This window comes from Ranitomeya imitator, chromosome 6 (assembly GCF_032444005.1).
Source record: "Ranitomeya imitator isolate aRanImi1 chromosome 6, aRanImi1.pri, whole genome shotgun sequence".
Taxonomy (NCBI): domain Eukaryota; kingdom Metazoa; phylum Chordata; class Amphibia; order Anura; family Dendrobatidae; genus Ranitomeya; species Ranitomeya imitator.
In genome coordinates this window covers 134882637-134905009 of record NC_091287.1, presented here as the reverse complement: position 1 = coordinate 134905009, position 22373 = coordinate 134882637, and the positions used below count along the sequence as shown (strand labels likewise).

General features: G+C 42.3%; 1 protein-coding gene across 4 annotated transcripts in view; it reads right to left on the bottom strand.

The window, feature by feature from the left end:
* The window catches only part of ULK4 (unc-51 like kinase 4), a 941213-nt gene that overhangs the window by 507580 nt on the left and 411260 nt on the right, over positions 1-22373 (bottom strand). For all 4 annotated transcript variants that reach the window (XM_069730129.1, XM_069730128.1, XM_069730126.1 and 1 more), the window contains exons 28-29: positions 5608-5659; positions 5363-5507 (exon numbers count right to left, since the gene is read on the bottom strand). In XM_069730129.1, coding sequence (XP_069586230.1) covers positions 5363-5507; positions 5608-5659 — 197 coding nt within the window. The remainder of the gene's footprint in view (positions 1-5362; positions 5508-5607; positions 5660-22373) is intronic.

Below are 22373 nucleotides of genomic sequence, written 5' to 3'. Positions count from 1 at the left end.
ATTGTTTATATATTTTGTTTTTATGCAAATATTTATTCATAGATACAATATATTTTGCTTTTATATTTTTGATATTTACTACTGTATATACTCGAGTATAAGCCGAGATTTTCAGCCCAAATTTTTGGGCTGAAAGTGCCCCTCTCGGCTTATACTCGAGTCAGGGTGGGTGGCAGGGTCGGCGGGTGAGGGGGAGAGGGCGCTGAGGCATACTCACCTAGTCCCGGCGGTCCTGACGCTGCCCCTGCCGTCCCATGGTCTTCGGTGCTGCAGTTCTTCCACTGTTCAGCGGTCACGTGGGACCGCTCATTAGAGAAATGAATAGGCGGCTCCACCTCCCATAGGGGTGGAGCCACATATTAATTTCTCTAATCAGCGGTAACAGTGACCACTGATAGAGGAAGAGGCTGCGGCACCGAAGACAGCTGTCCGGGAGAAGGAGCCGGACACTGGGACCAGGTAAGTATCGCATATTTACCTGTCCCCATTCCAGCCGCCGGGCGCCGCTCCATCTTCCTGGCGTCTCTCCGCTCTGACTGTGCAGGTCAGAGGGCGCGATGACGCATATAGTGTGTGCGGCGCCCTCTGCCTGATCAGTCAGTGTGGAGAGACGCCGGGACCGGACGCTGAAGAGCTGCAAGCAAGAGAGGTGAGCATGTGTTTTTTTTTTTTTTATTGCAGCAGCAGCGGCACAGATTTATGTGGAGCATCTATGGGGAAATATGAACGGTGCAGAGCACTATATGGGGCACAGCTATGGGGAAATATGAACGGTGCAGAGCACTATATGGCACAGCTATGGGGCAATAATGAACGGTGCAGAGCACTATATGGCACAGCTATGGGACAATAATGAATGGCGCAGAGCCCTTTATTTCATAGCTATGAGGAAATATGAACGGTGCAGAGCACTATATGGCACAGCTATGTGGAAATATGAACGGTGCAGAGCACTATATGGCACAGCTATGGGGAAATATGAACGGTGCAGAGCACTATATGGCACAGTTATGGGGAAATATGAACGGTGCAGAGCACTATATGGCACAGCTATGGGGAAATATGATCGGTGCAGAGCACTATATGGCACAGCTATGGGGAAATATGAACGGTGCAGAGCACTATATAGCACAGCTATGGGGAAATATGAACGGTGCAGAGCACTATATGGCACAGATATGGGGAAATAATGAACGGTGCAGAGCACTATATGGCACAGCTATGGGGAAATAATGAACTATTTTTATTTTTGAAATTCACCGGTAAATGCTGCATTTCCACCCTAGGCTTATACTCGAGTCAATAAGTTTTCCCAGTTTTTTGTGGCAAATTTAGGGGGGTCGGCTTATACTCGGGTCGGTTTATACTCGAGTATATGCAGTAATTATTTTTTTACTTTGTCCCACTATGGGACTATCATTCTTTGCGTGTTGATCGCTTCTACAGCATGGGGATGCAGCAGCATCCCCATGCTGTAGAAATTGTCAGCTCTGCATTGACAGAGAAACTTGCTTATCATGCACTGTTCATGATCAGTAAGTTTCCTAGCTCTGGTGACCCGGATGTCACCAGGTCACCATGGCAACGATCGGGACCCCAAATCAAGACGCAGGGCCTCCGATCCAAAGGTAGAGGAGCGGTCAGCCTTCTGCCTACTCCCGGAAAGATGAAGTCACATTTGATCACAGCATTCTGGGGGTTAAAGTACTGGGAGTGGTCTGTGACGGCTCCTGGCACTTAGTGCCAGGTGTCAGCTGTCAGAAACAGCTGACACCCAGCAGTGATCACCCACACACTCCCTGTGTGTGTGGCTGATTGCGATGATGCAATAACCTGTCCCTGGCCAAATAGATTCAGGACACATGAACGGATTACTACTGTATATACTCGTGTATAAGCCGAGATTTTCAGCGCTCTTTTGTGCTGAAAACACCGGTCTCGACTTATACTTGAGTCATTGCTGGCGAGGGAAGGGGGTGTGGGAGCAGAAGACATCATACACACCCTCATGGTGTTATCACTGCATATCAGTCCATGCATCTCGCTTCCTGTCTGCCTTCCTGAGCAGAGCGGTACCGCTCATTAAAGTAATGAATATGCACGTGTCTCCGCTCCCAAAAGCGTGGAGCGCATATTCATTACTTCAATGAGCGGTATCACTGACCGCTCAACACAGGAAGCAAGACAGGTAGAGAGATGCCGGCGCCCGAGATGCAGGGACTGATATGCAGCGCCAGAAGGGTGAGTAGGACTGGGGGAGGGTGAGCAATGCGATATTCACTTGTCTCCGCTCCACCGCCGCGCTGTGTCTTCCGGGTCCTCTGGCTGTGACGTCCAGGTCAGAGGGCGCGATGACGTGGTTAGTGACCGCCCTCTGTCTGAACAGTCAATGCAGAGAGCCGGCAACGCTGAGGAGCAGCAGGCAGCGACGAGAAGTGCGTATGTCATTTTAATTATTTTTTTTTTAATCGCAGCAGCAGCATTATATGAGACATATTTTAATATGGAGCATCTTATGGGGCCATCATTAACCTTTGTGAAGCATTATGTGGGGCATATTTTTTCTATGGAGCATCATATGGGGCATCATTAACCTTTAACGGAGCATTGCATGGGGCATATTTTTGTAAGGAACATCTTATGCGGTCATCATTAACCTTTATGGAGCATTATATGAGGCATATTTTGTATGGAGCATCTTATGGGGCTCATAATTCAATATAGATATTCAAAAAACATTTAACCTATCGATGTCTCAATTAATTTTACTGGTATCTTTTTATTTTTGAAATTTATCAGTAGCTGCTGCATTTCCTACCCTAGGCTTATACTCGAGTTAATTAGTTTTCCCAGTTTTTTGTGGCAAAATTAGGTGCCTTGGCTTACACTCGAGTACATGCGGTACATCTAATGTCAGAAAGGGGTTAAAGTTATTGGGAATATTTTGGAAGATCTAAACATGCAGAATTTATTGTGGCATTTTAAAGCTTTTTTTTTTTTTTTTTTTTTTTTACAGGAAAAAAAGTATGGTAAGGTGTTTTAATCCCCACATATCTCTGTGTAACAAATCAAAACATAATGAAAAACACCATTAAAGGCCCTATGAAAAATGTTTGAAATTTTTTTCATCATAATACAGCTATTTGGACAAGAATTGACAAATGCCCCTCAATTTTTGTGTTTTGCTTCACATTGTGGGGCATGGGTTGCGTATACTTACATACTGTAATTTGTTTTTTCATTTTTTTTTTTGTTATATACTAAGCCTGATGAAGAGTCTTGAGTAGTTTCTAAAGATGCTATTTGTTACCATTTTTTTCAGTTAGATACTAAAAAGGTATCAACCACTGAGGAACCTCAAATTTTAATATTTTGTTATTATAGATTTTTTTGGAGGGATGATCAAGAATAATTCAGTTTCGTGCTTCAACTGCAAGGCAGCCTTGAGTTGATTCTGGTAGAAGCATGCTGTGCTTTTGGTACAGCACATTGGGGAAACACAAGCAGGCTTAAAAATAAAATATAGGAAGGCTTTTCTTCTGTCTAGTAACAGTTTCTAGAAAGCAAGTCAAAATAAGTAAGGCTATGTTCACACATTTTAAAAGCTGCTTTTTACAGTACTAGTAAAAGCTATGAGATTTCAGAAATTCCTGACTGAATTGGAAAACTGTAGTGTTTTTTAAATCTGTAGTATGTCAATTCTTCAACATTTTTGCAGCACTTTTCTCTCATAAAAAGAAATGAAAAAGTGCAACAACACTGCAAAAAACACAACCATGCGGTGTTGTAGCGTTTATGGTGAATAAAATTAACTTCATTTATCATCTATTGTACACAAAATGACACTTACAGTTGAAACCAGATGTTTACATACACTATATAAAAAGACACATATGGATGTTTTACTCAATATCTGACATGAAATCAGAAGAAATCTTTCCAGTTTTAAGTCAATTAGGATTACTATATTTATTAATATTTGCCAAATGCCAGAATAAATAGAATGTTTTAAGGCATTTTTATTACTTACTGCAAAGTCAAAAGTTTACATACACTAAGATTACTATGACTTTAAACAATTCTGGACTGTCCATGTGCTGATCATGTGTTTGGAAGCTTCTGATATATAAAAATCTTAATGTATGTAAACTTCTGGTTTCAACTGTATATTCTGCACAAAATAAAGGAGCAAAAATGTTGCAAAATGCAATTAAACTTGCTTTTTGTAAGCAGATTTTTTTTAATTCTTAGGCTGTGCCCCCATAATGAGTTTTTATCACATTTTATTAGTGATGAGCGAGTGTACTCGTTGCTTGGGTGACCTCCGAGTATTTATGACTGCTCGGAGATTTAGTTTTCATCGGCGGCAGCTGAATGATTTACAGCTACTAGCCTGCTTGATTACATGTGGGGATTCCCTAGCAACCCCCACATGTACTCAGCCTGGCTAGTAGCTGTAAATCATTCAGCTGCCATGATGAAAACTAAATCTCCGAGCAGTCATAAATGCTCGGAGGTCACCCAAGCAACGAGTACACTCACTCATCACTACATTTTACATGTGTCAGGACTCTGAATTCCCTGTTTTCGTTTGTGGTGCTTTTCGCCCTTTTCCAACATGGCGTCTGCTGCCTCGCTTCTGCTCATGTGATCCGCCTTCCCGGTCTGCATCCACGTGTGTGCATATAAACCCTGGCACTTCTCCTGATATCATCTTGTTTGCTGTGTTTTGCTCTCGCCTTGCACCTGTGTCTATTTGTATAACACAGTCTTTACACTGCACTTTGGTTCAGTTGCCTTATTTGTCTCAAGCCAAGAGATTCCTGAGTGTACCACTATAATTGTTACAACATGTTGCGTTCGGCAGGCACGTCAAAACGCCACACAGGGACGGATCCGCATACAACGCATGACCACACATGTCCCTGTGTACACAATGTTAAAGATAGGTACACAGGACGGATGTATGCGGATCTGAAGGTAAGAAGTACGCAGACCTATGCTGCGTACACAAACGCTAGTGTGAAACCAGCCTTAACTAGTTGTACAGTTTTGCCGTATCACAGCTATTTTAATCCAAGGTCAGTGTTCTAGAATTTGTGTTGATAACAGTACTTTTTTTAATTTTTGTCATAAATAGACTAGCTGGGGGCAAAACATCAAATCTCCTTATGGTTGGCAGCATATTGGATGCCAATAATCTTCTTTTGTGCCCGATTGTGGGTTAGGTGGGTGTGCTGTACTAACCACAATGAAATGTATTTTATACAAATGATACACATTTAGTCAGCCCATGAGGAACAAAAATTATATACCGGATAAAGAATCAAATTAACCCCATAAGCACAGTCACAGGACTTACTGTGGAAGTAAAGCCTTTCTAACCAAAGACAGAAAAGTGACGTTGGATTGGAGCCTCTCATTCCTTTCTTCAGCTACGGCCTCATGGTTTACAAGCAGTGATGTGGTTTCTGCAAGTAGCCGCAAGCTGAACAGCCTCCACTCCACTAGAAAACACAAAAGTGCCAAGAATGTTACCATGTAGCAGGGTAATTGAAACAAAATGTTGAATTTGCACAGAGGCTTACTTGATGTGGCCTAACTTACCATTCTGGCTGCACACCAGGGAGACTAAAGGTGGGAGGATAGCGTCCACAACCTAAAACAGTAAGAAAAGGCCTGGACTGAATTACTGTCACAGCAAAAATAGAAATCAGTTTCTCCACAAACTAAGGGGTTTTGCAGACAAAGCCTGTAATTAAAATGATCATCTGGATTTGTGGCGATGGAGAGATTTACTACACAAGACTGAAGTCCTTCTATAACCTCAGTTTTCAAACCCACTGTTTGGTAGCAATAAGGTTTTGCCTTGTGAAAAGTAGAGATAACAAAAATGACATATGACTATAAAATGACTTCGGATTTATTTCACCAAAGTTACAAAATACGGTACATTAGAATTTTAGCATCTTGAGTAGTTTTTAGAAATGATTATAGTAGGATGGTAGATTTTCTTACCAGATTATAATAGCACAATCTATACACCGACTTTATGGAAACATAATTATAACAGTGCTGTTCCTAGGACATATCATCCTTACATTTACTTGCTCTTTGACACATATCCATGCAGCAAAAAATATCTAAAAAATATAGCTTTCGCTATACTTTATACCCAGTAGAGACAATCTGTTGTCTGTGGCAAGCTCCTTTCCTCTTATTAAACCCTACTCACTTCTCAAACCCCTGACGAAAGAAGTGTAAGGCTACAAATATTTTTTACTCCATAAAGCTGCATTTACACGTTATGGATGGGAAGCATTTTTTTTTTCTTTGCCACAACTATAATTCAATTGTAACAGTTTTGCCGTTATTTTGGAAAGTCATATCAAGAAGCAGCCTATAAGTGCAGACTAAAAATGGCCTACAGCCCCTTTCTCATCATAGTTTGCTGTCATTTTTTTTACTGCATGTAATAAGGAGAAATAGCACATAACCGGATATGTATAAACATATATGGAAGCATTTTGTATAACTGTTCCTCTAATAAAAAAAAGAGAAAAATAATGATAATACCAGCATCTACCTTTCCAGCATCATCTTATACACCATGGAAGATGGGAATAAAACAGGTGGCTCAAGATTATGCAAGATTGTGCCACTTGGTAGAACAAAACCAATGCAATGCCGGCATCTTTGATGTAAGGATTGCATCACACCCAGTACTTGGACACTGAGGAGAACCACAGAGCCATGTGCCAATCATGGCCTAGGTTCAAACTACAAAGATTGTCATGGACTAAAACAATGATGGCCATAAATGTTTGATTATTGGCAGATTGACCTCAGACCCCAGGTCATCAGTAGGATGAAAGGATGAAATGTATCCCCATCCAGTTGACCACTCAAACGCTTGTCTGTAATCCAGGAGGTACAACCCAGCAAGCATCAGAAATCAAACAATTTGATTTCAGAAAACCCATTCAATAAGCAACTGCAGAAAACCCAGCAATGCATGTGCAAGGAATTCAATTAGTATACACTTAAGGTAAATAAGAATAAAACGCTAACCTAAGTTTTAATTAAACACTCTAGACCGCACTGAAGGTAACATATATCAAATGGCAATGCTTGACAGTGAAAACAAAAGTCACTTAAAAGGGCAGCCAAAGACTTTTCAGGTGCCAACTAAGAACTTGGAAATGTTCTCACAATCAATCTTATTGCTATTAAAGCTGCATTTATTACGAAGTCCAATTAAAGGTTAGCCACTTAAGTAAAACATTGAAGGGTATTAGATTCATAATTAGAACTAGAACAGAGTATCACCAGCTATGGGACTTATATAATTTACTGAAAATCTAAACTAGTTGCTTGATGAATGTTTATTACGATTATTATTATTATTATTATTATTATTATTATTATTATTATTATTATTATTATTATTATAGCACCATTTATTCCATGGCGTTTAACATGTGAGGAGGGGTATACATAATAAAAAACAAGAACAGTGATCTTAATCAATACAAGTCACGACTGGTACATGAGGAGAGAGGATCCTGCCCGCGAGGGCTCACAATCTACAAGGGATGGGTAAGAATACAGTAGGTGAGGATAGAGCTGATCGTGCAGTGGTTTGGTCTATCGGTGATCACTGCAGGTTGTAGGCTTGTCGTAAGAGGTAGGTCTTCAGGTTATTCTTGAAGGTTTTCACGGTAGGCGATAGTCTGATACGTTGTGGTAGAGAGTTCCCACCTGCTTGCTTTCTGTTGTCTGTCATCTGCCACTTTACCATCTAGCAATATATTTTAATGTGCCTGCTTAATGTTTGGAATAATTAATTTGTTGCATTGTATGATTTACTCAGTGTTTGATGCATATCCATGACTGTGGTCACTCTAGGTGTCATCTGGTGGAAGGTGTTATAGCATATAGATGTAGTCAGCCTCAATGTCTTTGATAATCTAACCATCCCCTGGTGTGCTGGCCCCAGCTGCCAAATTATCCCTAATCAGTTCCCAAAATCCATCTCTTTTGACCCAGAATTCTGGACTATAAATTTAGACATTTCCTTAGGGGTGCACGCATTTGGGGTGCATGAAAACATCCCCGAAGCAAAGCTTCCCAGAAGATAAGCATTGATCAAAAGGCAGTTATTCCATGGCAGTTAGTCAGGGCAGGAGTCAAATAACCTACACTTTGCACTCCCTTCTATCCATGTGCTTTATTCCTATCCTCCTGTGTTTCCATGCCATCCACATTCAGAGCCCCATCCCCCCACCATCACGATTCATACACATCAGGCCCCTCTAAACTTCCCTCTCCCATGTACAACTCCCATGCACTTCTCACCTTCCTGAAAAACATCAGCCCATCTTGCCCAAACACATTGCACAAAAAAAAAAAAAAACTTCTTACAATTCCAATACCTACTTGCTCTGTATCCTCCTACTCCTTCTGATCTCGGGGGATATCTCCCCCAACCCTGGTTCACCATTCCCTAACCTCAACCCCTACCTTACCTCGTATCAAAACCACACTAATCTTATTAATATTACTTGCACTCCTTCATATCCTTCTTTTAATTGTGCCCTTTGGAATCCATGGTCTGTATGTAAGGAACTTCCTTTTCTGCACAATAACTTTCTGAACAACTCTCTGAATCTGTTGGCCCTCACTGAAACCTGGCTTCAGGATTTTGACACGGTCTCCCCTGCTGCCATTTCCCATGGTGACCTACAATTCTCCCATTCCCCGAGACCCACAAACAGACATGATGGTGGAGCCGGCATACTCCTGTCCCCACAATGCACCTTCCAGGTTATCCCCCCAGTTCCATCACTCTCATTCCCTTCTTTTGAGGTCCACACCATCAGGTTCTTCCGTCCCCTCTCCCTCAGAGTAGCGGCCCCCAAGCTTGCACACCCAGTTCCTTGACCACTTCTCAGCCTGTCTGCCGCACTTCATGTCCTCAGAACTCCCAACCCCTATTCTGGGAGACCTCAATGTCCCCCATAAATAAACCCACTTCCACATCTGCATCCCAGCTTTTATCACTAACCATTTCTATCAGCCTCTCACAGCTCTCAGCCTCTGAAACACACAAAGACGGTAACACCCTTGACCTGGTAGTCACCCGACTCTGCTCTGATCTACCTAGATGACTCACCATTTCCCCTCTCTGACCACAACATTCTCTCCTTCGCTCTCACAATCCCTTGCCCACCCCATTACACTCCTACCTACCACACATTCAGAAATCTACACGCCATTAACTCTCATACACTTTCAGACTTCGTACACTCATCACTGTCCCGAATCTCCTATTTTTACTGTCCTGATCTGGCTGTACACCACTACAATGACACTATTAGAAGCACCCTGCAACAAGTAGCGTCCCTCACCCTCAGAACCTCCAAGCACAGAGTAAAACAGCCCTGGCTCACTCTCCACATTTTATCCCATCACAGAAGAAGAATTCTCCAGGCTCCTTTCTTCTTTTCGTCTGACTACATGCACTACTGACCCCATTCCCTCACACCTCCTCCAGTCGCTCTCTCCAGTCGTCACATCTCACCTAACTACAATCTTTAATCTCTTCCTCTCCACGAGCATCTTCCCCTCCTGCTTCAAACACTCTATCATTACTCCACTATTAAAGAAACCCTCTCTCGAGTGCCTGTTCTACTCCCGCCTTACCCGTTACCTCTCCACTCACTCCCTCCCAGACACTTCACAGTCCGGCTTCCGCCCCCTACACTCGGCAGAAACTGCACTCTTCAAAGTGACCAATGACCTTCTGACAGCAAAGTTAAACTGTGACCACTCTTTGCTCTTTCTTCTTGACTTCTCTGCAGCTTTTGACACTGTTGACCACTATCTCCTACTCTAGGCTCTAGTCACTAGGCATTAAGGACACTGCTCTCTCCTAGTTCTCTTCCTATCTTTCTGACCGCTCCATCAGTGTATCGTTCATTGGCTCCACTTTGTCCCCTCTTCCACTCACTGTCGGGGTACCTCAGGGCTCAGTCCTTGGCCCACTTCTCTTCTCTCTCTATACGGCCCCAGTTGGATAGACCATCAGCAGATTTGGCTTTCAGCACCATCTTTATACCGATGACACATAACTATATACGTCATACCCTGACCATATATATATATATATAAGCCTAGGGTGGAAAATGCAGCAGCTACTGGTGAATTTCAAAAATAAAAATAGATACCAATAAAAGTAAAATTATTTGATATATCAGTAGGTTAAGTGTTTTTGAATATCCATATTGAATCAGGAGCCCCATATAATGCTCCATACAGTTTATGAAGGGCCCCATAAGATGCTCCATATTAAAATATGCCCCATATAATGCTGCACAAATGTTGACTATGGCCCCATAAGATGCTCCATACAGACATTTGCCCCATATAATGCTCCACAGATGCAGATTATGGCCCCATACGATGCTCCATAGACACATTTGCCCCTTATAATGCTTCACAAATACTGATTATGGCCACATTAAGATGCTTCATAGATAAATTTGTCCCATATAATGCTGCACATGGCCCCATAAGATGCTTCATAGAGATATTTGCCCCATATAATGCTGCACATGGCCCCATAGAGATATTTGCCCCAATATAACGCTGCACATGGCTCCATAAGATGCTCCATACAGATATTTGCCCCACATAACACTGCACATGGCCCCATAAGATGCTCCATACAGACATTTGCCCCATATGCTGTTGCTGCGATAAAAAAAAAAAAAAAATCACATACTCACCTCTCAAGCCGCCGACACTTGCTATATTCACCGGTCCGCGTTCCGTCGAGAGCCGCCGCTGTGTCCTCCCCGTCCTCTGCACTGACATTCAGGCAGAGGGCGGCGCACACACTAATCGCGCCACCGCGCCCTCTGACCTTAGCGCCACTGCAGTGGATGGGGAATACGCAGCGGCAGCCGTCGGTGGATCGGGGAACAGGTGAATATCGCGCACTGCAGTCCCTGGTTGTCCGGCGCCGACAGCTTCTTCCTGTATTGAGCGGCCACATGGTACCACTCATTACAGTAATGAATAAGCGGCCCCACCCCTTTGGGAGTGGGGTCGGGTCCATATTCATTATTTTAATGAGCGGTACCATGTGACCGCTCAATACAGGAAGAAGTTGTCGGCACCCGGAGAACCAGGGACGTGCAGGGACCGGACCAGGAGCAAGTGAGTATTATTAGACAGCTGCCACTCCCCCTTCCCTGCCGAGCCCTGGGTATGACTCGAGTATAAGTATAAGAGAGGGGCAATTTCAGCCTAAAAAAATGGGCTGAAATTCCTGGCTTATACTCGATTATATACAGTGTGTGTATATATATATATATATATATATATATATATATATATATATATATATATATATATACAGTGGGGCAAAAAAGTATTTAGTCAGTCAGCAATAGTGCAAGTTCCACCACTCCTGGTCACAGTGTTGGCACAGTCTTTCCTCCCTGGGCGACACAGGCAGAGCTACAAGCCCAGGGAGGAAAGACTGTGCCAACACTGTGACCAGGAGGCCATAGAGGACGAAACCCACTTCCTGCTACACTGCCCCAAATACTCAGCAGTGAGGGACACTCACTTCAGGAGACTCTCACATCTCTTCCCAGACTTCATCACCATGAAGGAGGAAGAGAAAACATATATCCTGCTGGGAGAAGAAGAGAGAGCGGTGGAGATAGCAGCGCGGTATGTGAGCGAATGCCATAGACTGCGAGAAAGAGAACTATGATGCCATGGACTATAGCCCCCAAAATGGATCTGCCCCATCCACCTCCCCTATGCATGGACTATAGCCCCCACCCTGGATCTGCCCCCATCCACCTCCCCTATGCCATGGATTATAGCCCCCACAATGGATCTGCCTCATCCACCTCCCCTATGCCATGGACTATAGCCCCCACCCTGGATCTGCCCCATCCACCTCCCCAATGCCATGGACTATAGCCCCCACAATGGATCTGCCCCTATCCACCTCCCCTATGTCATGGACTATAGCCCCCACCCTGGATCTGTCCCCATCCACCTCCCCATGCCATGGACTATAGCCCCCACAATGGATCTGCCCCCATCCACCTTCCCTACAGTTCCTACCCAACATCCCCATAGTCCCTATCCCTATTGCCTTTATACACTTGCTTTGGCAAAACTGATGTGTATTTGGTCCTGCCAATAAAGCTTCTTTGAATCTTTGAATCTTAAAAAGATGAGAGGCGTCTGTAAATTACATCATAGGTAGACCTCAACTATGGGAGACAAACTGAGAAAAAAAAATCCTGAAAATCACATTGTCTGTTTTTTTAACAATTTATTTGCATATTTTGGTGGAAAATAAGTATTTGGTCAGAAACAAAATTTCATCTCAATACTTTGTAATATATCCTTTGTTGGCAATGACAGAGGTCAAACGTTTTCTGTAAGTCTTCACAAGGTTGCCACACACTGTTGTTGGTATGTTGGCCCATTCCTCCATGCAGATCTCCTCTAGAGCAGTGATGTTTTTGGCTTTTCACTTGGCAACACGGACTTTCAACTCCCTCCAAAGGTTTTCTATAGGGTTGAGACCTGGAGACTGGCTATGCCACTCCAGGACCTTGAAATGCTTCTTACGAAGCCACTCCTTCATTGCCCTGGCGGTGTGCTTTGGATCATTGTCATGTTGAAAGACCTAGCCACGTTTCATCTTCAATGCCCTTGCTGATGGAAGGAGGTTTGCACTCAAAATCTCACGATACATGGCCCCATTCATTCTTTCATGCACCCGGATCAGTCGTCCTGGCCCCTTTGCAGAGAAACAGCCCCAAAGCATGATGTTTCCACCACCATGCTTTACAGTAGGTATGGTGTTTGATGGATGCAACTCAGTATTCTTTTTCCTCCAAACACGACAAGTTGTGTTTCTACCAAACAGTTCCAGTTTGGTTTCATCAGACCATAGGACATTCTCCCAAAACGCCTCTGGATCATCCAAATGCTCTCTAGCAAACTACAGACGGGCCCGGACATGTACTGGCTTAAGCAGTGGGACACGTCTGGCACTGCAGGATCTGAGTCCATGGTGGCGTAGTGTGTTACTTATGGTAGGCCTTGTTAAATTGGTCCCAGCTCTCTGCAGTTCATTCACTAGGTCCCCCCGCGTGGTTCTGGGATTTTTGCTCACCGTTCTTGTGATCATTCTGACCCCACGGGGTGGGATTTTGCGTGGAGCCCCAGATCGAGGGAGATTATCAGTGGTCTTGTATGTCTTCCATTTTCTAATTATTGCTCCCACTGTTGATTTCTTCACTCCAAGCTGGTTGGCTATTGCAAATTCAGTCTTCCCAGCCTGGTGCAGGGCTACAATTTTGTTTCTGGTGTCCTTTGGCAGCTCTTTGGTCTTCACCATAGTGGAGTTTGGAGTCAGACTGTTTGAGGGTGTGCACAGGTGTCTTTTTATACTGATAACAAGTTTAAACAGGTGCCATTACTACAGGTAATGAGTGGAGGAAAGAGGAGACTCTTAAAGAAGTTACAGGTCTGTGAGAGCCAGAAATCTTGATTGTTTGTTTCTGACCAAATACTTATTTTCCACCGTAATATGCAAATAAAATGTTAAAAAAAACAGACAATGTGATTTTCTGGATTTTTTTTTTCTCAGTTTGTCTCCCATAGTTGAGGTAGCTATGATGTAAATTACAGACACCTCTCATCTTTTAAGTGGTGGAACTTGCACTATTGCTGACTGACTAAATACTTTGTTGCCCCACTGTATGTATATATATATATATATATATATATATATATATATATATATATATATATATATATATATATATATATATATATATATATATATATATATATATTATAGAGTAAAATATACAGTCATAACGGTCCGGGACCGGCCATATGTATGGAGTAATATATATATATATATATATATATATATATATATATATATATATATATATATATTATATATATACATACATATATATATATATATATATATATATATATATATATATATATATAGTCATATAATATACCACCGCCGGGATCCCGTTGCTGCAAAGCCTGCCCCCCATTGGGATGTCATCACTCTCCTGATGCGATAGCAATCGGGCCTCAATCTAGTTGTAAATAAGCTCCTGTACTTTGTATCTCCCCCACCTCATTGTAGATTGTAAGCTCTCACAAGTGTCTTATTGTGCTTTAATTATTGCATTGTTAACGTTGTTAGTTATGACTTGCGTTTGAAACTGTTAAACTGTAAGGCGCTGCGGAATATGTAGGCGCTATATAAATAAAGATTATTATTATTCCAGAGTATGGGGGATGTGCAGGAGAAATTTTGTATGCAATTGTGGGAAGAGGAAATAGGAGGGTATTATAGAAGATCTTGTGAGGATCGGAGGTTGCGTGCAGGTAAGTACCGGGAGACGAGGTCACAGATGTATGGAGGAGACATGTTGTGGATGGCTTTGTATGTCATAGTTAGGGTTTTGAACTGGAGTCGTTGGGTAATGGGGAGCCAGTGCAGGGGTTGACAAAGGGGAGAAGCCAGGGAATAACAGGGGGACAGGTTGATTAGTTGGGCAGCAGAGTTTAGAATAGGTTGGAGGGGTGCAAGAGTGTTAGCGGGGAGGCCACAGAGCAGGAGGTTGAAGTAGTCATGGCGAGAGATGATGAGGGCATGGACTAGGGTTTTTGCATATTCTTGGTTTAGGAATGTACGGATCCGGGAAATATTTTTGAGCTGAAGTCGGCAGGAAGTGGAAAGGGCTTGGATATGTGGGTTTAAAGGAAAGATCAGTGTCAAGGATTACCCCGAGTTAGCGAGCTTGTGGGACAGGGGAGAGTGGACAGCCATTTACCTTAATGGATAGGTCGGTTGGGGGAGTCGAGTGAGATGGGGGAAAGATGATAAATTATGTTTTGTCCATATGAAATTTTAGAAATCTAGCGGAGAAGAAGGATGGAACAGCAGACGGACATTGTGGGATTCTGGTTAGTAGGGTGGTGGTATCTGGTCCAGAGAAGTAGATCTGTGTGTCGTCGGCATAGAGATGATACTGAAAGCCATGAGACTCTATGAGCTTTCCGAGGCCAAAGGTATAGATGGAGAAGAGCAGAGGCCCTAGGACTGAACCTTGCGGGACTCCGACAGATAGGGGGTGAGGTGAGGAGGTGGTGTGCGAGTGGGAGATGCTGAATGTCCGGTCTGTTAGGTACGATGAAATCCAAGGTAGGGCCAAGTCAGTGATGCCAAGAGATGAGAGGGTCTGTAATAATAGGGAATGGCCCACTGTGTCCAAGGAAGAGGACAGGTCTAGGAGGAGGAGGACAGAGTAGTGTTGCTTGGCTTTGGCAGTTAATAGGTCATTGGTGACTTTAGTTAAGGCAGTTTCAGTGGAGTGATGTGGCCGGAAGCCAGATTGAAAGCGGTCGAAGAGGGAGAAGGAAGAGAGGTGGGAGGACAGTTCAAGATGGACGTGTTGTTCCAGTAGTTTTGAGGTATGGGGGAGAAATGATATGGGGAGATAGCTAGATGCAGAGGATGAGTCAAGAGCTTTTTGAGGATACGTGTGATTGAGGCGTGTTTAAAGCTTGAGGGGAAAACACCAGTTGTTAGTGATAGGTTGAAGATATGGGTTAGGGTGGGAATGAAGACTGTGGTGAGGTTTGGGATGAAGTGTGATGGGATCGGGTCAAGCGCACAGGTGGTGAGATGTGATATTGAGAGTAGAGTGGGGAGTCGATATTAAATAATGGTGGAGAAGTTGGTTTTGGAGGAGGAGGGCTGGGCAGTTGGGAGGAAGGGCTCTGGAGGTTGTCGACCAAAACGGTCTCTGATGTTATCCATCTTCTGCTTGAAAAATGAGGCACAGTCTTTAGTCGATTTAAGTGGAGAGGGAGGGGGTGCTGGGGGAAGGAGGAGAGAATTGAAAGTGTTGAATAACTGTTTAGGGTTGTGAGACAGGGAGGTTATGAGAGATGAGAAGTAGGTTTGTTTTGCTGCAGCGAGTGTGGCCTTGAAAATTTATTTATTTCAGCAAAATTACAGCTAAATTGTTTACAACCACATGTATGCTCTTAATTTTTAGGGATTTTTTGTGGACTTATGCTCTACAGTCTGGACTGGGCTAACCATCTAAAGTATATGGGGGACTTTTGGCTCGTTCTCAACAGATGAGAGTGGATGAAAGAATCTTATTTCACTCTGCCTATTGCAAACTTATATATGTTAGAATAACCCTACACACAAGTGTATGAGGGGGTCAAATGGACTAGCTGTCCGCTGAACGAACTGACAGCTATCTAAGGTAGCACATAGTAAAGCACATGTTGAGAATATATCCTAAATAGCACAATTATGTGTGTTTCATGTTCTTTGTCTACCCATTTGTATGCCATGGTTTTAGGAATACAAATATGTTTTACACTGTAATCCATAAAATAATATTCCAACTGGGACAATTACAATAATACAATTAATGCACCCTATTAAAAATAAGGGAAAAGAAAGCAACTGAAAAGATTATTCATAATTATATACAAATAACCACATAGTAATAGGGAGAGGTCAGACTAAAAAGACAAAGAGCAGAAAGTATGAATTGTAATGATGATCCATAACTGGACTCATTGTTATGCAAGAGGCAAAAAAAAAAAATCCTTGTAATGGTCCAAAAATTATGAAATATATAAATGAACTAAACATGGAAAACAGTGGCAGAAAATATGTATGCAAAAATATAGACAAAATACCTAAAAATATAATTAATAAAAATGCATAAAAGCCTTAAATATTGACCAAAAAAAATTTGAGGTGCCTGTGTGCCCCTCATTCTCCTTGGTGTCATTTACTGGCATACTGTCATGGCAGTGACTCACATGGTTAGTGGACGCTGTCCTACTCACTGTGTTCACTGCTCGGCTCCTCCCTGTGTCAGACAGTCTTGCTGAGCTGCCTCTTGCAGCACTCCCAGCATTGCTGTATCCTCCTGCTATTTCCACTTGACTATAGGGAGGCACGGGTAGACTTTGCAGGAATTTAATCTGCTGTGTACAGCAGAGTTTTGTTTCCCTGGCCTATTATTGACCATTATTAGGCAGCTCCTCCTCCACATACTGCCTGAGCGTAGGTTCCTGCTTTCAATCCAAATCTAGTAATCTGGCTCGGTGCATGTTTGCTTTACTAACCTCTCCGCCCCTGACACTGGCTTCATATTTTCATCCTGTGGTGCCCGCCCTGAACTCGGATTGTATGACCATGCTTCTGTCTTTGCGCTCTGTACTTCATCTTGTGCTTCTAACCCTTACATTAGCTGCTGCAGGTCCAAGAACTGCCCTGGAGTGGAACCTGGTGACTACCCAAAAGGCCCAAGCATATCCTCAATTTCAGAGGCTCTAGTTAAGACCAGGTAGTCACTTAGCTTCGCCCCTACAGGGTAAGACACATCCAGTGGCGCAGTGGGGCCTGTGAGTTGAGGGTGCCTGGTGCCAGCGAGGGTCCTGGCATCGCCCACCCCATACTTACCTCTTCCTCTGCAGGTCCGATTTCTTCCGCGTATTGTCACTCTCTGATGTCTTAGGGCAGAGGGTGCAATGATGTCACAACAGTGTGCCCTCTGCACTGAAATTATTCGTTTGAAAGCTGAAACCCTCCAAAATGTGGTTTAGGTTAAGAAAATACATTGGCATCAATGCAGAATTATTCATCAGTTGATGGACACAGAATGGTCACATTTTTGTGACATTTTGTCAAGACAAAAGTTTTGTCACCTGGTCATATAAATGCACCCAATCCTAGTTTATATCCTCACCTGCGCTCAGTAAATGATCGGCTAATTAGTGTGTGTATAAAAAGAAACCCAGCGCCCCAGACCTTCACTTGAACTGCAACCAATATAAGCTCTACCTGGTTATTCAGATCAGTATGAACTAATAGGCCGACTGGATATAGATTTATTGGGGGTGTGACTATACTGTTCTCACTATGGTTGTTATACTTATATGCCTGTCTTTTGTTTTTTATTTCATTTAATAAAGGTTTTTTTTTTTTTTTAGGAAGTTCAAGCAGAATGCATCATGGAAGCCTTAAGACAAGGGGCGCTGTCTACAAGAGACAACTGTTTACTAGGTAAATTCATCCCATCACAGAGCATTTGCCATTAAAATGCAATAGCAATTATTTCAGAACCATCGTAGGATGAAACGCATCCAGTGCAAAGTTCTGTGTGTGTCTCTCTCTCTCTCTCTCTCTCTCTCTCTCTCTCTCTCTCTCTCTATATATATATATATACACACAGTGGGGCAAAAAAGTATTTAGTCAGTCAGCAATAGTGCAAGTTCCACCACTTAAAAAGATGAGAGGCGTCTGTAATTTACATCATAGGTAGACCTCAACTATGGGAGACAAACTGAGAAAAAAAAATCCAGAAAATCACATTGTCTGTTTTTTTTTAATCATTTTTTTTGCATATTATGGTGGAAAATAAGTATTTGGTCAGAAACAAAATTTCATCTCAATACTTTGTAATATATCCTTTGTTGGCAATGACAGAGGTCAAACGTTTTCTGTAAGTCTTCACAAGGTTGCCACACACTGTTGTTGGTATGTTGGCCCATTCCTCCATGCAGATTTCCTCTAGAGCAGTGATGTTTTTGGCTTTTCGCTTGGCAACACGGACTTTCAACTCCCTCCAAAGCTATAGCTCCAAGCCTTCACAAGGAAAAAAATGTGAATATCATTGGCGACTCTCTGTAGCAGACTGGGGGTTTATAAACACCAAGGTTCAGGTGTGTCAACTAGAGAGAGGCTGCCGCTAGGTCTAAGAGTCAGAAGGATCAAAGAGGTGTCTGTAATGCCAAATGAGAGACCTCGCATAGCCAGATGCAGAGCGACAGTTTGTCGCATCTGAAACACCCGTGACATTATGACAGTGATATGGCAGCCCCCCCCCCAAAAAAAAAAGGGATTCTGTTGGTGTAATTTTTTTTCTCATCACGGTGTTTACCGATTGGGTTAACTCATTTCAGATTTTGATACTCCAGACTTTCACAGATGTAAACATTTTGTTTTTTAATTTCTTCATTTTGAATGGGTAAAAGGGGGTGGGGGTGATTTTTTTTTTAAATTCTACTTTTCACTGCATCACTTAGGGAACTTGAACATGTGATCACTTAATCTCTTGTGCCATGTACAGCAATAACTCAGTACTGCTGTATATAGCAAAATTCATGGTATACTATGAACACCAGCCAGAAGCTGGCATTCACAGAAGTAAATACATGACAGGCACAAAGATCTTCAATAGACCCTCACTAGCCAAGTCATTGATGCCCTGCAGCACAACCCTCTTTCAGTGCACTGTAAACATGTTCACAGCCACTCCACACGCGGCTGTCAAGAGGCAGATGAAGGTTGAATATAACAACAATCATCTGCGGTGAATGATGAGGGCTCAACTCCTGAGCCCGAATCAAAGTCAGGGATCCAGCATGGCATAACTGTACATCATATGTTGGTGAGGGGTAAAAGAACCAGTGAAATCACTGGACTACTCTCCAATGCAAATTTCACAGGGTTCCTCATCTATCAGTCAGAGTGAAATGCTAAACATCTACTCTGATAGCCTCAGAGTCACCTTAAAAAACAGATGCATCCATTCATTAACGGTATACTATGAATAACCATACCTGTGGCCATGAGATAACTAAGCCACATGCCTCACACTACCAGGTTAAGCACTGTTGGTCTACATTGACTTATATTAAAAAGCTTTTTCCAGATTAAACACTTTTTAACATGGGGCCTTTAATAATATATGAGAACAAGGGACATATGTTCCTCATTTTAATAGAATGGGACTGATGGAAACACAGTACAATGCTTGGTTATCTCCATTAGTCCTATGGTCTTCACCTGGAGTGACAGTGCACATGCTTGACTGCCACTCCATTCAAACAGGGAACACTGGAGTTTTGATCTTGTGCTCGATGGGGTTTCCGTGGAAGAAACCCCAGCTACCAGACTCATATCTGCGATATGTGTTGAAAACCCCTTTACCATACTTATTTGAGGTTACATTTCATAGGATTTTTAAAAGACACTAAAGAAAGTTACAAATGATACAAATGTTACATTAACAGCAATAAAGATGTATACCAGAACATACACCCTCGATAAAAGGTAATATACTTTATACTTCTAATTATATTAGGGGTTACCCGACGTACAAATGAACATTTGCTCAACAAATGTGAATATATTGTTGATATATTGGTTGGGATATTAAAACAATGTAGTAGTAAAACTGATCACATAGCCTTCCCGCTGCTTGCTCAAATCATAATGGCCCATAACATGAGCAGCAGCATTACTCACTAAGCATATAAATATTCATATTACTGCTTAAATAAAACATGACTTCAACTTGGAAAATGTCCTTTGGATCATATCCTTCTATCACTAGTGTTTTCACAGTTCAGCATAATAGTTGAAATGATAAATAATAATGACAATATGGATTCCTAAAAAGATTTCTTCTACCTTCCTTCTAATTATTACCTTAGCAATGTTTACAGGTTCCATAAAAAAAACCTTCCCTAACTGCAACAGATTTCAAGAGTCGTCTGTAATATCTAGCAACGAAGTGAAACGTTTCATTGCTGACTAGTGCATAAATTAATAGTAATGCTGATTACACAGTAGTACAATCTGTCCTCGCATGAAAATCACGGAAAGGTTGTCACATCCACACGACAATTACAATTAAAAGTGATGTGGCTTTAGTCACTGCTGCCTAGCTTTCACACTTACAAATGTCCTTGCAGGAGCTTAAAAAGAATATTTAAAGCAATACAGATCTTTGATATTGAAAAGATGGTTCATACATATGTTACTGATTAACGTTAATTGGTTTAAGTTTAAAAAGTTGCATTAAATTTAAGGCTGCAATTTTTCTGGCATCTTCTGTCACTCTTTTATACATTTTAGATCCGCTAATTTGCAGTTCCCAACCAGCTCATATTTTCAGACTTTTCTCTTGTGGACATGCTGGCTACGAGGTCTTTGTGCCTCGGATGGATGCTGCCCCTTTCACTAGTTTTCATATACCAGAGCATCCTCACTCCTGAACAGTTCTACCCTTGTAATACAGCCTATGAGGGAATACTTTACCCCCCACGCATACAGACGCTGACACTAAGTGTGCTGCATTGCTCTGCCCCACACCTGTATACAGGGCCGGACTGGCCATCTGGCAATTCTGGCAAATGCCTGAAGGGCCTGTCTGGTCATGGGCTGCCTTGTCTGCTACGTTGTTAACAGAATCCATGTTCTCAAGACATCCATACTGTTAAAGAGTTGTGACGGAGCACAAAGTCTCTGACTCCATCACTTACCCCAGCAGGCCACAGGTATAATTAGAAATATTGGTCTTGTAGTAAATCTTGCTTTCCTCTATCCAGCGTAATATTAGTAATATATCCCATCTGGTGCTTGGGGACGGGGACAACATGGGCCTGTGTGATTTCAAATGCCATGGCTGAATATCAGCCCCAGTCCGTACCTGCCTGTATAGCTTGCTGTTGGTATTCTTGCAGTCTATACTCTCATATAGTACAGGCTCTAAGATCTGTACTCTTGAAGACTTGGATGCTGTTCTCCCTTTCCACAATCCGATTTGAAGAGTACTACCAACACTCCGGTTGCTACCTCTAACACAAATAGAAAAGAGAGCAAAAAGAGGTGACCCAGAGAGGAGAAGTGTGTGTTGCAGATTCTATTTCACTAGCAACAGATCAACCAGCTTTGTGAAGGAGTGGACCAGACTCTACAGTAGCAAAATAGCATGATTTGTTTTACAAATTTTACTGGCATTCACTATTTTTTCAATTATACAAAAATAAGGTTTCCCATTAGTTCCTCTAAGCCCTTCAGAAATTGAACATCCCAAAGGGGAGCATTAATGATGTCACTATTATCATGACACTCATTGTTATATGCAGTAAAGAATTATTGCAAATATTAGTCAGTATATTTATTAGGTACTATATGCCAAAATGATGTCTCGGTAATGATTAAACAGCTTGTCTACCTATAATCTGGAAACGGTATATGGGGAGATGAAAGTGTTCTACTGATAAGACATGCATGGTCTACCAGTCTAGAGATACTCCCATAAGACTAGGCTCATACACCGCTATCTCGGCCAATGCTGATAGAGAGGGTGACATAAATGACACATTTTTCTTGACTGGTCTGCTGGAGCTCTACTTAAACATGTTCTTTTAGGAATAAAACAAAACAGGAGGTTATTAAAAGATGA